Raw genomic sequence first — 13,167 nt, forward strand, 5'->3', positions numbered from 1 at the left:
TAATTTTAATGTAGCTACGTCCAGTTAATCTGATTAACGGATTTGCATATTCATGATTAATCATAATTAATAATCATAATGAGTTATGAATAATTATTAATATTTCCCCTTTGAGTTAATTCGCTACATATTTGGTGGAGAATGCGGGCATCATTTTAAGCAATTGTTTGCAGATGGACCAGTAATCAATCATGTGTTTTGGCATAATTTTTGTTAACATCTTATACATGCACAAACTGGGGCTTCAATGCACATTCTCTTGAACGGCAGAACGTTCCTCGATGCTATAATGCATGTTTAAATTGTATGAAGAAGCTAACCTGAAATTATCGAAGAAATCATAATTTCAGTTGCTAAATTGAGCGTAAAACTTTTCTGACGACGGAATCGCAGATTAGTAGCACGTACAAAAGGGTATCGAAAGTAATTGACCTGAACTTGGGCGTAGAAACCCCCACTTTCATCTTTAAATGCATAAGTCTTTCTGACGATGGAATCTCAGATTAGCAGCACGAACAAATAAACTAACCTGAATCTGGGCGAAGAAATCCCCACTTTCAGCTTTAAATGCATAAGCCTTTTTCTGATGACGGAATTCCAGATTAAGCAGCATAAATTTACCTGTGTGACGAAGAAATCTCACTACAGAGTTTGTAATGGTGTTCTGGGCGAGACTCCCCAGTCACCGATTAAAGGCCTTTTTACTGTTCGTTCCGTCACTGTATTCATATTCATGCGCGGGACCGCACATATGAAACACACGCAACGAACCTGTGGTGTAAATTCTAGCGTAGCTAACTAGCAATCACCACTGTCTGTGAAGTGATGTGCTGTTGTGATTTGTGAGTTATGCGTGACCACACTGGAGTTCTTATTGCGGGCTTGCAACGCGGTTAGAATTCTGCTCCATTCTGATCGTGTTGCGGGCTGGCATTGGTCTCCTGGCAACGCATGACAACAGAGCGTGTAGAGCAGACACCTCTGAAAGTCTGGTAGCAGCACACCCACATCACAGACTGTTGTGCAAACAACGAAGCACGCGTAGCCGAATCTAGCTCTATAGAAACCCTACGCGTATACCCTACGAGTTAAAACCCTTTACCTCGACTAAAAGCTGCTAGCACCCTGCTAGCACCTAGACATGTGCAAGCGTGAAGCATTCAAGCCAAATACTTTATAGACTTTGGGATTCCCTTTAGGAGGGATTTTGATTTGAACCGCTGATGGGAACACAATGCGTTGTGAAGCTCCGAATCAAATGAATCAATTGCGTCACAAATGATTCACTGTTCGAACCGCTCAAAGCGCCCCTTTGCGAGCCAGAACAGTAAGCGTAGTGAATACTAGAGATATATGAATACGAGACATCTTTAATAAGCCATTCACAAATGGTTGTTATTAAGTTGTTATCAATTAAATGTGATCAATGAATCATCTTATATCCTTAAACCTGAGGTTTCTGTCAAGACATGATATTTCAGTAAACTGTAGCGCTTATTGAAACACTCTGAAACTGCTAGGACGCATCACAAAGCCTCGTTTACTGAAATCACGTGACTGTGGCAGTTTGACACACGCTCCGAATCACTGATGCAACACAAACGATTCATTTGAGTTCCAAAGCTTCACAAGGCACGCCTCAAAAGGCACCCATCTCTGGTTTAAACCGTTTGTATGTGTGTGCGTATGTGGCGTCACTCATGTTGTCAAGTCTGAGTACCTCTATTCAGTCAAGTTGAATTTAAGTTAAATTTAAAATTTAATTAAATCAATTTGTTTAGTTTCCTATCTCTACTTCATGCTAATACTTTGTTCACCTGACTATCCCTATGCAGCCAAGTTGAATTTGGTTAAATTTGAAAATTTAATTAAATCAATTTTGTCTGTTTAACTTTCCTTTTAGATTTCTAAATCTACTAGGAAATTCTAATTTTATTTTGTTCAACTTCATTCCTCCTCTACGTGTCATTTTATTTCCTTCACTTTCTTTCTATATCTCTGTTCGGTCAAGTTGGATTTAATCAAACTTAGCATTTAATTAAATCAACCTGGGTATTCACATTCCCTAGGTCTAAAGGGACCTTCTATTTTTATTTTATTTTATTTATTTTTTTTGTGTTATTCTACTATCACCCTCTTCCCTTTTTCTATAGGATTACAGTAGTTCTAGAAACTGTTGTTTCCTTAATGAGGCATAATGAGTTATAGGTTATTACTACGCTAACACCTATCTCTCAGCTCCCCCTCCTCACTCCTTAGTGCTGAGTACATGAAGTACGGCCACCATCCAGTGCACTTGGGGCTCCGGAAAGGACTAGAAACTCTTCCCGTTGTTTCTTCTCCTTTCGACCTCAAGGCATCTGGTCTTTCTCTGTTAGTCTAGAGATTAGGTCATCACTTGAACCAGTGACACCTGCTTAACCATATCTCCTAGCAAGACTAAATGGGTAAAAAACCTCTTTCCTTCCTTTCCCTTTTCTTATTTCATTTTTTTCTCTCTCTCTCTACCAGTTTGTTCTATTCATTTACCTTATGGTGATAATTTCTGGAAAGGAATCATCTGTACTCTGAGTAATAGTTTAATGACGTGTACCAGCCCCGTCATCAGTCAACACAGCTTACAGCTGTCATCCAAGATAGTTAAACACCTTAGTCTCATGCTGGCTTCCCCCACTTCAGCTAGCCACTTCCTATATGGCCCACATAGCTGTACGAACTTGCATTTGCCTGTGCTATCCCTTTCTCTCATGTCCCCATAAGTGTGCCTGTCTGACCAGTACATCCAGCCCTGCCATCCAGGACCCCCTGGAGACCCAGCGGAACAATGTGATGGTTGCCCTTCAGCTAAAGCAGTCAACAACCTGCAACAGCAGAGTAAGGGACAGCGAGATCGGCAGCACCAGCAGACACTTGACACCTGACCTGAGCCAAAAGGAGCTTCAATTTCTCCTTAGCCCATGCTCATACGGGCTTCCAACAGGAGGTAATTGAACGAACGCTGCAAGTCACTGAGTTCCACAGAGAACCAACCCACTCAGCACGAGAAGGCACAGGACAGATGCAGGAACCATGACAGAGCAGAGCAATTGAGGGAGGTCACCAGTCTTCAGGAGGCTCTGACAGCTGTTGAACTTTGCCAGTTAAAGAACGTAAGGAACGTAAGGTTTGAATTTAAAGAGACACTAAAGCTAAGGCCCTTGAAGGCCACCCGCATGCAGAACTGAAAGTCAAACACTGACTCCACAATTCAGCAGCGTGAGAAACAAACACATTGTGGTCCGAAAAGAACTGAAACAGCCCGAACAACTAAGAATGGACCACACAAGGAACTTGCAACCTGATGGACTTTGCAGCAGCAGCGGCGAGAGCTCCCCCAACCCTTCACAAAGGGGGGAGGGGCCAGAGCCTGCAGCTTAGGAGACCACAGCACCAATGCCAACATAATAGACATTCTCTTTTGTTCCAAAGTCCCTGACTGGTGTGATCCACCAAAACAGGCTCTCTGTTCTGGATCACACCCCACCAGATTCACTATGAGTTTTGACTTAACAGCCAGAAAAACTCCAATTAGACTATCAGCAGCTGAAGCCAGTCTGCATAAAGGATTTCTCAGACCCAGAAGCCTGAATGCAGATTGAGTGCTGCCCCCGACACCAAGCAGGGCAGATCTGAAAGTCCCAAGGTTACTGCCACCGACTCAGACAAACCTGGAATGAATGGAGGACACCAACAGGACCTTTGCCTCCTACAACAGCTAGTCACCCCTTTGGACAGCACCACCTGCCCTCACACAGTGCCACTCATGTGACCTGACACAGAAGGCCTGTAACACACAAGGCCCCTCAGCAGGGGGTTCTCAAGACCCCAATGACTTTGAACTGCCAACGCAGTGCTTTACCCATAGCTTCTACAAAGGTTCCTAGGCAGCATAGGGCATAAAGCTTTTAAAGTAGATGAAAATGTGTGTTCGCAGAAATGCAGGAGTCTGCAGTAGGAGTGGAAGGAAACCTTGTGTGAATGTGTAAATCTCAAATGCTCATGACTATCCACGACGAGCTATTTTGAAATATGACACTAGATTGAGCCGGTTAAGCCAGCATGGCCTAACGCCACTTGCTTAAACCATCGTCCAACTAAAAGTGTGTTTAATAATTGATAATTCCAACATGACGTTTGGCAACGTTTGATTCGCATGTAGATCGATGGTGCTGGCTTGTTAGATGCAGATAAAACTATAGCTTGAAGTGACACCTCTGCCGTAACAGAAAGAGTCTTAAGACATTTTAGCATATGTTCAAATGGTATCAGTGTAAAGTTAATCTGATTTTAGCGAAGAAATCCTAATCTCAGTATTAGAGCGTAAGCCTGTGTTGACGAAGGAATCTCAACTCAGCGGCATGTAAACTGTACCAGAATTGATTATTCTGCTTTGGTTGGAGAAATACCAACTGCAGTATTGCTTAACCTGTTTCTGATGAATGAATCTCAGTACAGCGTTATATAAATGTAGATTTGGGTAATGCTCCCCTTTTATAGTTAAGATTGATTTCATTCATCTAAACTTTGGCTGCATCTACAAGCATAGCTACCTCTTGACCAAAACTGTGTTTCACTCGCTGAAAGGAATATCAGTATACCTGCACAAGACGGACTTAACTATATATGCTTAAACAAGCTTGGACTTACAGCAAACTGTGTAATTACCCCTTTAAACAAGTACAAGACATTGTTTAAAGTAGAGAGAAGAGTTTACATGAGTAAAATTTGCAAATGCCAAAACATATTTGCATTTTACTAAATGTAATATCAGGTTTTGAAAATCTGAAAGTATAAGCGTCACATTTTAACTCTGTACGTAACTAGTTTGAAATGAGCAGACCGTCTTCATGAACTGTTTGAATTGCTGTGGTGTGCATTGGTTCCCATGACAACGACTTGTCACAGGAAGTGCTAACTCATCACCTTGTGATGCCATGGTGTAAACAAACCAGGCTAGGTGGCTAAGCTAACCCCACCTAGCAACCCTTCCGCTCAGGCTAAGCTAACTAATAGCTTCTACAGTTAGCGGTTAGCATCATTTATGTGAAACCTTTAACTACAGCTTGTGTGTGTGCAGTGTGAACTGATCTAAACCCATTCTGCTGTTTTAATCACTTCTTTAAATCTTTTTATTGATTTTAATTATAATAGCAGTCAGCTATTAATTTTTACTAGTATTATTTCTTTCATCTTTGTGATTTATTTACATCTTCCTTTTTAGTCTTGTGTGGTTTAATTTCCCAATATAACCACAAGCAACTAGACATACTCTCCTTCTTGATTTTGTTTATTTACAACAGTTGCTTCAATTTTATGAGCCAGTTACAAAGGAATCTGAATTGCTATGGCATAATTTTGAGCACCACTAATAAGCACAATCTAATAGGAAAGCTCTCCTCTTCCTCTCCCTTTCTCTTTTCCATTTGTTCAGAGGTCAAGCCTGTTGTGAGCCATCAGTAAGAAATACTAAGAAATAATTTGACCACAAGAACCATCTTAAGTCATTTATTAAACCTAGCTGTATTTTATACACCTGGCTGCTCACTGTGCCTTTAGCCCTAAATTCTGTTTGATCTTGCAGTAGTCTCTTGCCCTTACTCTCACCACAAGCCTGCCTAAATGTTGCAGATGCTCAGCCTAACTGCCCAGATGGCAGACCGAAAGGGCTGGCTAGGTGTCGTGAGGAACACCCTCCTAACCAGTGCTGCTGATCAATCACAGCAACAGAGCCAAAAGCAACTGGACAAAGATGGAAGAGAAGTAAAGGCAGATGACTCAAACCAGAGGTATGGTCACAATGATCTGACTGAAGTCAACTTCTTCCTGGCCCACATCCTCACTGTTTTGAAACAGGAGGTGAACAACCTCAAACTCCAGATCACAGAGACTCACAAGGAACTGATGCATGCTAAAAGCCACATAGACCAGCTAGAGCTGGAGGCTCGGGACAGACACAAGGACCCTGACAGAATAGAGACACAGAAGAGAAGCCACAAACCGCAAACGGCTCTGACAGCTGCTCCGCAACGAGAGCAGCTGGAAAAGGCAGCCAGAGAAGACGTGGTAAAAGAACTCTTGGACAAATAGTCACTGTTAAAATTAGCAAATTCTGAACTCTAGATCAAAGATGACACAATCAGGACCTGTGAACGTCCTCTGGATGTGTCCAGATCTGGGACTGAAGCTCTGACCCAGCAGCTGGACAACACCAAAGATGAACTTGACATGGCCCAAGGAGAACTAAGACTCTCTTGCCTGCAGCAGAAGAACCTCCCCCAGCCAAGCACAGAGGTACAGAGGGGGGAGCCAAAGCCTTCTGCTTGACACCTTATCAGCTAATTGCCTGAAATCCTCTAAAGCTACAGAAGGAGAAGGATTAATTCAGACAGACCCAGGCACCAGACCTACTACAGGGAGAAGCCATGGAAACATCCTCTTCCTGCAGACACCGCATGATCTCCAACGTCAGGTAGCACAAGGGCGACTGAACATGCCTGCATCGAACCTGCAGGAGCTTCTAACGCTAGTAAGGAGCCCCTTGAACAGTACTTACTTGAGAAGTACTCAGAAGCACAAGCTTCTGACCACTCACACAAGACCACTCAGACTTGCTCAAGCCAGCCACGCCACAAGAGCAGAGTGACACTGCAAACTTCAGGCTGCTTCTGACTGAGAGCAGAGGCTACAATCACCGGTTGCTCCTCTGCCATCAGACCTAGGTGAGTCTGAAACCCTCTTCACACTACAACTCCTGTAACCTCCTTTTACAACCATCTGCCATCAGACCTAGGCGTCCAGACGACAGGTGACACTGTCAAGGCACCTGCTACTTCAACACCTGCTGAGCAAGCTCAGAGACCTGAACCTTGCCACCAGCAAACATCTTGCCCGCATTAACGGTACCAACACTAACTGACAGGTGACACACTGTCAAGGCACTGGATGCTTTGATTCCTGCAGCACCAGCTCAGAGACCTGAGTTTACAGACTGTCTGCATCAACCGCCATGAAACGACCACTACTCCAGGAGACACACAACCAGGGCCCATCACAGCCTTCCAGCCTTGGGTGCCAGTGATGTGTCTGATCTTCCGGCACCGTCAACGTCACTCACTGTTGTCATAAGAGAGACAACAACGAGCGAAAGGGGGGGAATTATGTAATGACTGAGGCAAATCAGACACAATTATTGGTTAGTTAACCAATAGTTTTAAGCTCACTCTGGAGTCTGTCCCCATCCCCGGGAAGTTTTCAGTTACAAGTTTATTGCGCTGAGGAATGTGGTTGCCGCATGGAGAACAGAGTAGAGACACAGAAAATCTGCATCTTCCCTGCATTTTCCACACAGAACACAGACTCTATGGCATTAATGTATAGACAGACTGTGCTATAAATGATTCCTTCTCAGGAAATGGTATCCATTATTACTGATGTTGTATTGTACTCATTGTATTTACATGTTTGATGATTGTTAAATGTTATGACCTGCACGGTAACTTCAATCATGCCATGTTTAGTGTCTATACGTTCGTAGCGGGAAGACTTAAATGCTTGTGTATGCGGTACATCCATACCTGTGCAACACATCAGTATTAAAAGAATATTTAATAGTTCTGATTCAAGAACTCAGCTTGTTAATCTTTCTGGGTTGTAAAAGCCCTGACAGGAGGGGTGTTGCCACCCAGAATTACAACATCTTCATTGGTCCGGTCAACAACTGAGAGGTGTGACTTTGACCAGAGGTTAAAAACCAGCGAACAGTGCCACTCCCTCTCTTCTTCCTTGCTTCTGAACGACCGAATCGATCTCCTTGCGGCCGGCCTAGGCCAGGCCTGGAAGGCCTGTAGGCCTCGGCCTACAAACGAGCCATGTGCTCCTCATCCCACATGGAAAAGACTGGCAACAACTTCGGACTGAATCACCCAAGATCTCTCCTCAGATGGCAGAGCCGATGCTCCTCAGCCTAAGGGCATCTTGCAAGTATCGTACATTTTAACACTAAACAGCAAGTTAGTATTAATTTGTAAGACTTACCTTGCTATTGCTGAAGAAACTGATGATTCCTTTCCAGATTGCCTTTGACATTTCATGTAGCTCTAGTAACAGCATCTCTTCCGGTTCAACACTATCATTACTCATTCTGACTTGCGTGTGTGTGTGTGTGACCCTTTATGTATGTTATGTTATGTTATGTTATGTGTTTGTTAGTTTAGTTATGTGTTTGTGAGTTAGTTAATAAAGATTGTGCACAATACACGTTTGGTTCTGACTCCGTCTGCTAATGAATTGCCTCTTAAGTGATAGATCCGGACTACGTGAGTAGTACAGTACAATAAGAAATATTATTTTTTCCATAACGTGGAAATTGACATTTCTTAGAATTAATAAACAATCAACACTGAGCGTTCACTGGACGAACAGGTTAACTGATTGTAATGTTAATTTTAATGTAGCTACGTCCAGTTAATCTGATTAACGGATTTGCATATTCATGATTAATCATAATTAATAATCATAATGAGTTATGAATAATTATTAATATTTCCCCTTTGAGTTAATTCGCTACATGTGCATGTTTTATGCTTACCTGTGACACTGACGCAGTCTTGTCTTGCTCCTCAAACATGACATTCTCCTCCAGAATTTCGTCATACATATCCAGCAGTGATCCTGTTCGGGTCCTCTTCTCTGGGGGATCCTCTGTGCTGGCATCTGCACTGCCGCTCATGTCATCCAAAACTTTGAGCAACAGGTCGCGAGCACTCCTCTTTTTTTCCTCGTCAAAGTACCGGTCTTTGTAGCGGGCATCAAGCATGGTTGCAACAGAATAAAGTGCCTCACAATGCATACCGTTGAAGCGATGATTGACGGCTTCCAGCAGGGTAGTTTTGGTAGTCTGCACTCCTCTGTCCATGTCATTCGGCCGGCCAAGCAGTCGTGTCAGTGCCACAACCGCGGGGATCACATCAGCAGCAGAAGCCTCTGCAGAACTTATATCTCTGGTCAGCTGCTCAAAGGGGGCGAGAAGTGTGATCATATTTTCTATAATTCCCCACTGATTTGCCGTCAAAGTTGCAGGAAGCTCGAAATCAGCAGCATAAGCACCTAGTGCCCTTTTCTGCTCGACCAAGCTTCGCATCATATAAAATGTCGAATTCCATCTGGTAGCGATATCTTGTTGAAGTCGTTTTACCGACATTCCGAGCTCTTTCTGTACATCTGCCAGTCGACTGTATGCCAGCTGGGAGTGTTTGAAATGTCCAATTATTCTCCTTCCCACGGCCACAACATCCGCCACGCTGCGCTGAGACAGGACACCGTCATTCACCGCCAGTTGCAGTGAGTGTGCCATGCACGGCAGACATGTCACACCAAACTCCATCATAGCTTTAGCCATGTTACGGGCATTGTCACGTAGCACGACATGCACTCGTTCTCTTTCTATTTTCCATTTCCCAAACATACTTTCAAATGCGGACGCAATTGCAGCTGCTGTGTGAGAACCGGAGCATTCCTGTGAGTGTAGGACAGCTTTTTTAAGGGTGAAATCTTCATCTATCCACTGGGCAGTGAGGCTCAACATGCTTACAGGACTCACGCTTGATGTCCAAATGTCCGTGGTGAAGCTAATGTGACACGCGCCGGCAAGGAGCTTTTCAATTTGACTGGCGACAACACTCTGGAGTTCAGGTAAGGCCACGTCAGAAAAATAGCGCCGGCTAGGCATAGCATACCGCGGCTCTAGGTGCATCATTAGCCTCCTGAAGCCAACATCTTCCACCACGCTAAACAGCTGGTTATCAAGAGCAATAAATTCAATTATTTTGTCGTTAAGATCTTTTACCTTTGGGTGGTCGCTGCTGTATTTTCTAGCTTTGTCAAATGACTGAAGTAGAGGCTGCTGATGGGTTTTTGCCAGCATTTTTTCCTTCTTACTTTTTAAAAAGTCTTGGTGCTGCTCAGGATGACGGCTCTTAAGATGTGTAATCATATTTGTAGTGTTGAAAGACTGTTGTTTTACGCCTCCTCGCATCACTTGTGCTTTACAAATATTGCAAATAGTAACTTTGTTATCTGTTTGACAGATCTCGAAATGCCTCCACACAGCTGACATGTTGTAAGTTTTTGTTTTTAAGTTTTTGGCGCTCAAGCTACGTTCATGGTCGTCGCGCGCGCACATGAAACACGCCCCTATCGGTTTGGCTCATCGGCAGACATATTCATATTGGCCGATGCCGATGATGGTCATTTTAAGCTTTTATCGGCCGATACCGATGTTGTGCCGATATTATCGTGCATCCCTAGTCCAGCAGTAACTGGGCGAGCCCGATAGTTTTGGTTCCCAAGACGGACGGCTCAGTTTGGTTCTGTGTCGACTACCGCAAGGTGAACGCAGTGTCGAAATTCGACGCGTATCCAATGCCTCAGGTGGACGAGTTGCTTGACCGGCTTGGTACGGCTCGATTTTATTCGACAATGGACTTAACAAAAGGGTATTGGCAGATCCCCTTGTTGCCATTATCCAAAGAAAAGACCGCTTTCACGACGGATTACACGACGGATTACACCAATTCGTCACCCTTCCGTTCGGGCTGTTCGGGGCACCGGCTACCTTTCAGCGTCTCATGGATAAAATTTTGCGGCCCCATGGTGCATATGCTGCTGCCTATCTGGATGATATTATTATCTTCAGTAATGACTGGCAGCGGCATATGCAGCATTTGAGGGCCGTCCTGAGATCGCTGAGGGGAGCCGGGCTCACGGCTAACCCGAAGAAGTGTGCGATTGGGCGCGTGGAAGTAAAGTATCTGGGCTTTCACTTGGGGCATGGACAGGTGCGTCCCCAAATTGATTAGACGGCAGCGATTGCGACCTGTCCGCGCCCCAAGACCAAAAAGGAGGTTAGACAGTTCCTCGGGCTGGCAGGATATTATAGGAGGTTTGTTCCTAATTATTCGGCCCTCACCAGCTCGTTGACTGATCTAACTAAAAAGGATGCGCCAGATACGGTCCAGTGCACGGAGCTGTGCCAGCAGGCCTTCACCCAGGTGGGCCATTGCTTCACTCTCCTGATTTTTCTCTCCCTTTTCTGTTGCAGACTGACGCGTCGGACAGAGGGCTGGGTGCTGTCCTGTCCCAGGAGATAGAGGGAGAGGAACGGCCGGTGCTGTACATTAGCTGTAAGCTCTCAAAGAGGGAAGCTAAGTACAGCACCGTTGAAAAAGAGTGTTTGGCTATTAGGTGGGCCATCCTCACCCTCCGCTATTATCTCCTGGGACGGGAATTCACTCTCTGTTCGGACCACGCTCCCCTGCAGTGGCTCCACCGCATGAAGGATACCAATGCGCGGATCACTCGTTGGTATCTGGCATTACAGCCTTTTAAGTTCAAGGTGGTCCACAGGCCGGGTGTTCAGATGGCTGTGGCCGATTTCCTCTCCAGAAATGGGGGTGGTGGTTCAGCAAGGTCTGCGGCGGGAGAGAGCATCGGGAGATCTTTGGTGAGTGAGCGAGTTAAATGTACATCACGAACACCTGTTTCTCATTTCAGTAATTGGCGCAGAGACAGGTTAAAACGCCGCGAGAAGCAGGAGTCGGTGAGAGAGAGGGGAACTGCTGGCTGAGCCGCTGGTGCAAGACTAACTGGAGTGAAGCCCTTTGTGGATTGTATATGCCGTGACTGGAGTGAAGCCCTTTGTGGATTATTTTGTTTTGTTGTTGTGCCTCGCACAGTTTTTGTTGGACTTTTCTGAATCTTGAAAATAAAGCTCAGTCAGCAGTTGAACGCCGACCCTGTCCCCTTCCTTCCTAGACTTAAAAATCTTATTTGTACTACATAAGCGTATTTGGCATGCTGTCTGAAGGGAGGGCTCGGAACTCAGAATTTAGCCTGAATCCAACATACTCCTTATATGCCTGGTTAATAGTAACCAGGTGATTGTGAGGAGACGGGGTGGTGTAGGGATGGAGAAAACTATCGAGGACCATAGATGAGTCAGCTATGTATATATATATATATATATATATATATATATATATATATATATATATATATATATATATATATATATATATATATATATATATATATATATATATATATATATATATATACATAGCTGACTCATGAAATTTGTTTCATTAATTACTCACCCTCATGCTGTTGCAAACCCGTGAGACCTTCATTCATCTTCGGAACACAAATTAAGATATTTTTGCTGAATCCGAGAGGTATATGACTTGTCTATAGACAGCAATATAATCAACGCTTTCGAGGTCCAGAAAGGTACTAAAGGCATCGTTAAAACCGTCGACGTGACTGCAGTGGTTCAAACTTAATTTTATGAAGTGATTTTAATAAAACTTTAATAAAACATCATATTGTGTATGCTGTATGGTATCATTAAACTGCTGGTTCAATTCTCCATGAAAGGCAAGTAGATCCCTGGTCTCTTGTTTGCAGCAATTGTTATTTTCTTTCTTGCACCTTTTTCCATCTGCAAGTCAAACTGTTGCACGATAACTAACTTCATCACTGCAACACACACCCCACACGGCATTGGCTCTGGCTCTTTTCACACTTATATTTTCCAAGATTTATCCCATTAATGTTACTAGGATCTTGTACAAGGACCACATTTCCCAGCATTCTGGCTCTGGCTTGCATTCACACAGAATGCTCTTATAATTTTCCGAACCAAAGTCCATTGTGAACACAGCCCTTATTTTCACCAGAACTTCACAACATGTCTAGAACTGCATCTTTGGCTCACATTGTTCTTCAGGTGATCACACTTATTTCTCCTGTGGACTTTCTCAGTCTTTGGTGAATTTGAAAGTTGAATTTGTTGTACTAGAGGATGCAGAAGTGATTGACTCCAGTAGAGGGTCTTGACACAATAAAGCTCTTTAAAGTATCAAATGGGAAACCGTTCTTTTCAGCTGTGAACATATGATTATACCAGTAAATCTCAAACATCTTTCAAAAGCTATGTTATTGCATTTAATAATAATAATAATAATAAAAATAAATAAATAAATAACCTGTTGAATTGAATACATCATATACTGTAATATTCCCAGTCCTCCAGTTTTCCTAAGGTTAAACCAGGTGGCTTTAATTTGTTTG

At 43.6% G+C, this 13,167-nt stretch overlaps 1 protein-coding gene across 1 annotated transcript; it reads right to left on the reverse strand.

The window, feature by feature from the left end:
• Nucleotides 1-7,559: 7,559 nt before the first annotated feature.
• LOC137028105 (zinc finger BED domain-containing protein 4-like) lies at nucleotides 7,560-10,030 on the reverse strand. Its single transcript, XM_067396863.1, has 2 exons — nucleotides 8,627-10,030; nucleotides 7,560-7,613 (listed from the first exon to the last, which is right to left on the reverse strand). The coding sequence occupies exons 1-2, from the start codon at nucleotides 10,028-10,030 to the stop codon at nucleotides 7,560-7,562; spliced, it is 1,458 nt and encodes a 485-aa protein (XP_067252964.1).
• Nucleotides 10,031-13,167: the final 3,137 nt, after the last annotated feature.

Source organism: Chanodichthys erythropterus, chromosome 10 (assembly GCF_024489055.1).
Source record: "Chanodichthys erythropterus isolate Z2021 chromosome 10, ASM2448905v1, whole genome shotgun sequence".
In the NCBI taxonomy this organism is placed as follows: domain Eukaryota; kingdom Metazoa; phylum Chordata; class Actinopteri; order Cypriniformes; family Xenocyprididae; genus Chanodichthys; species Chanodichthys erythropterus.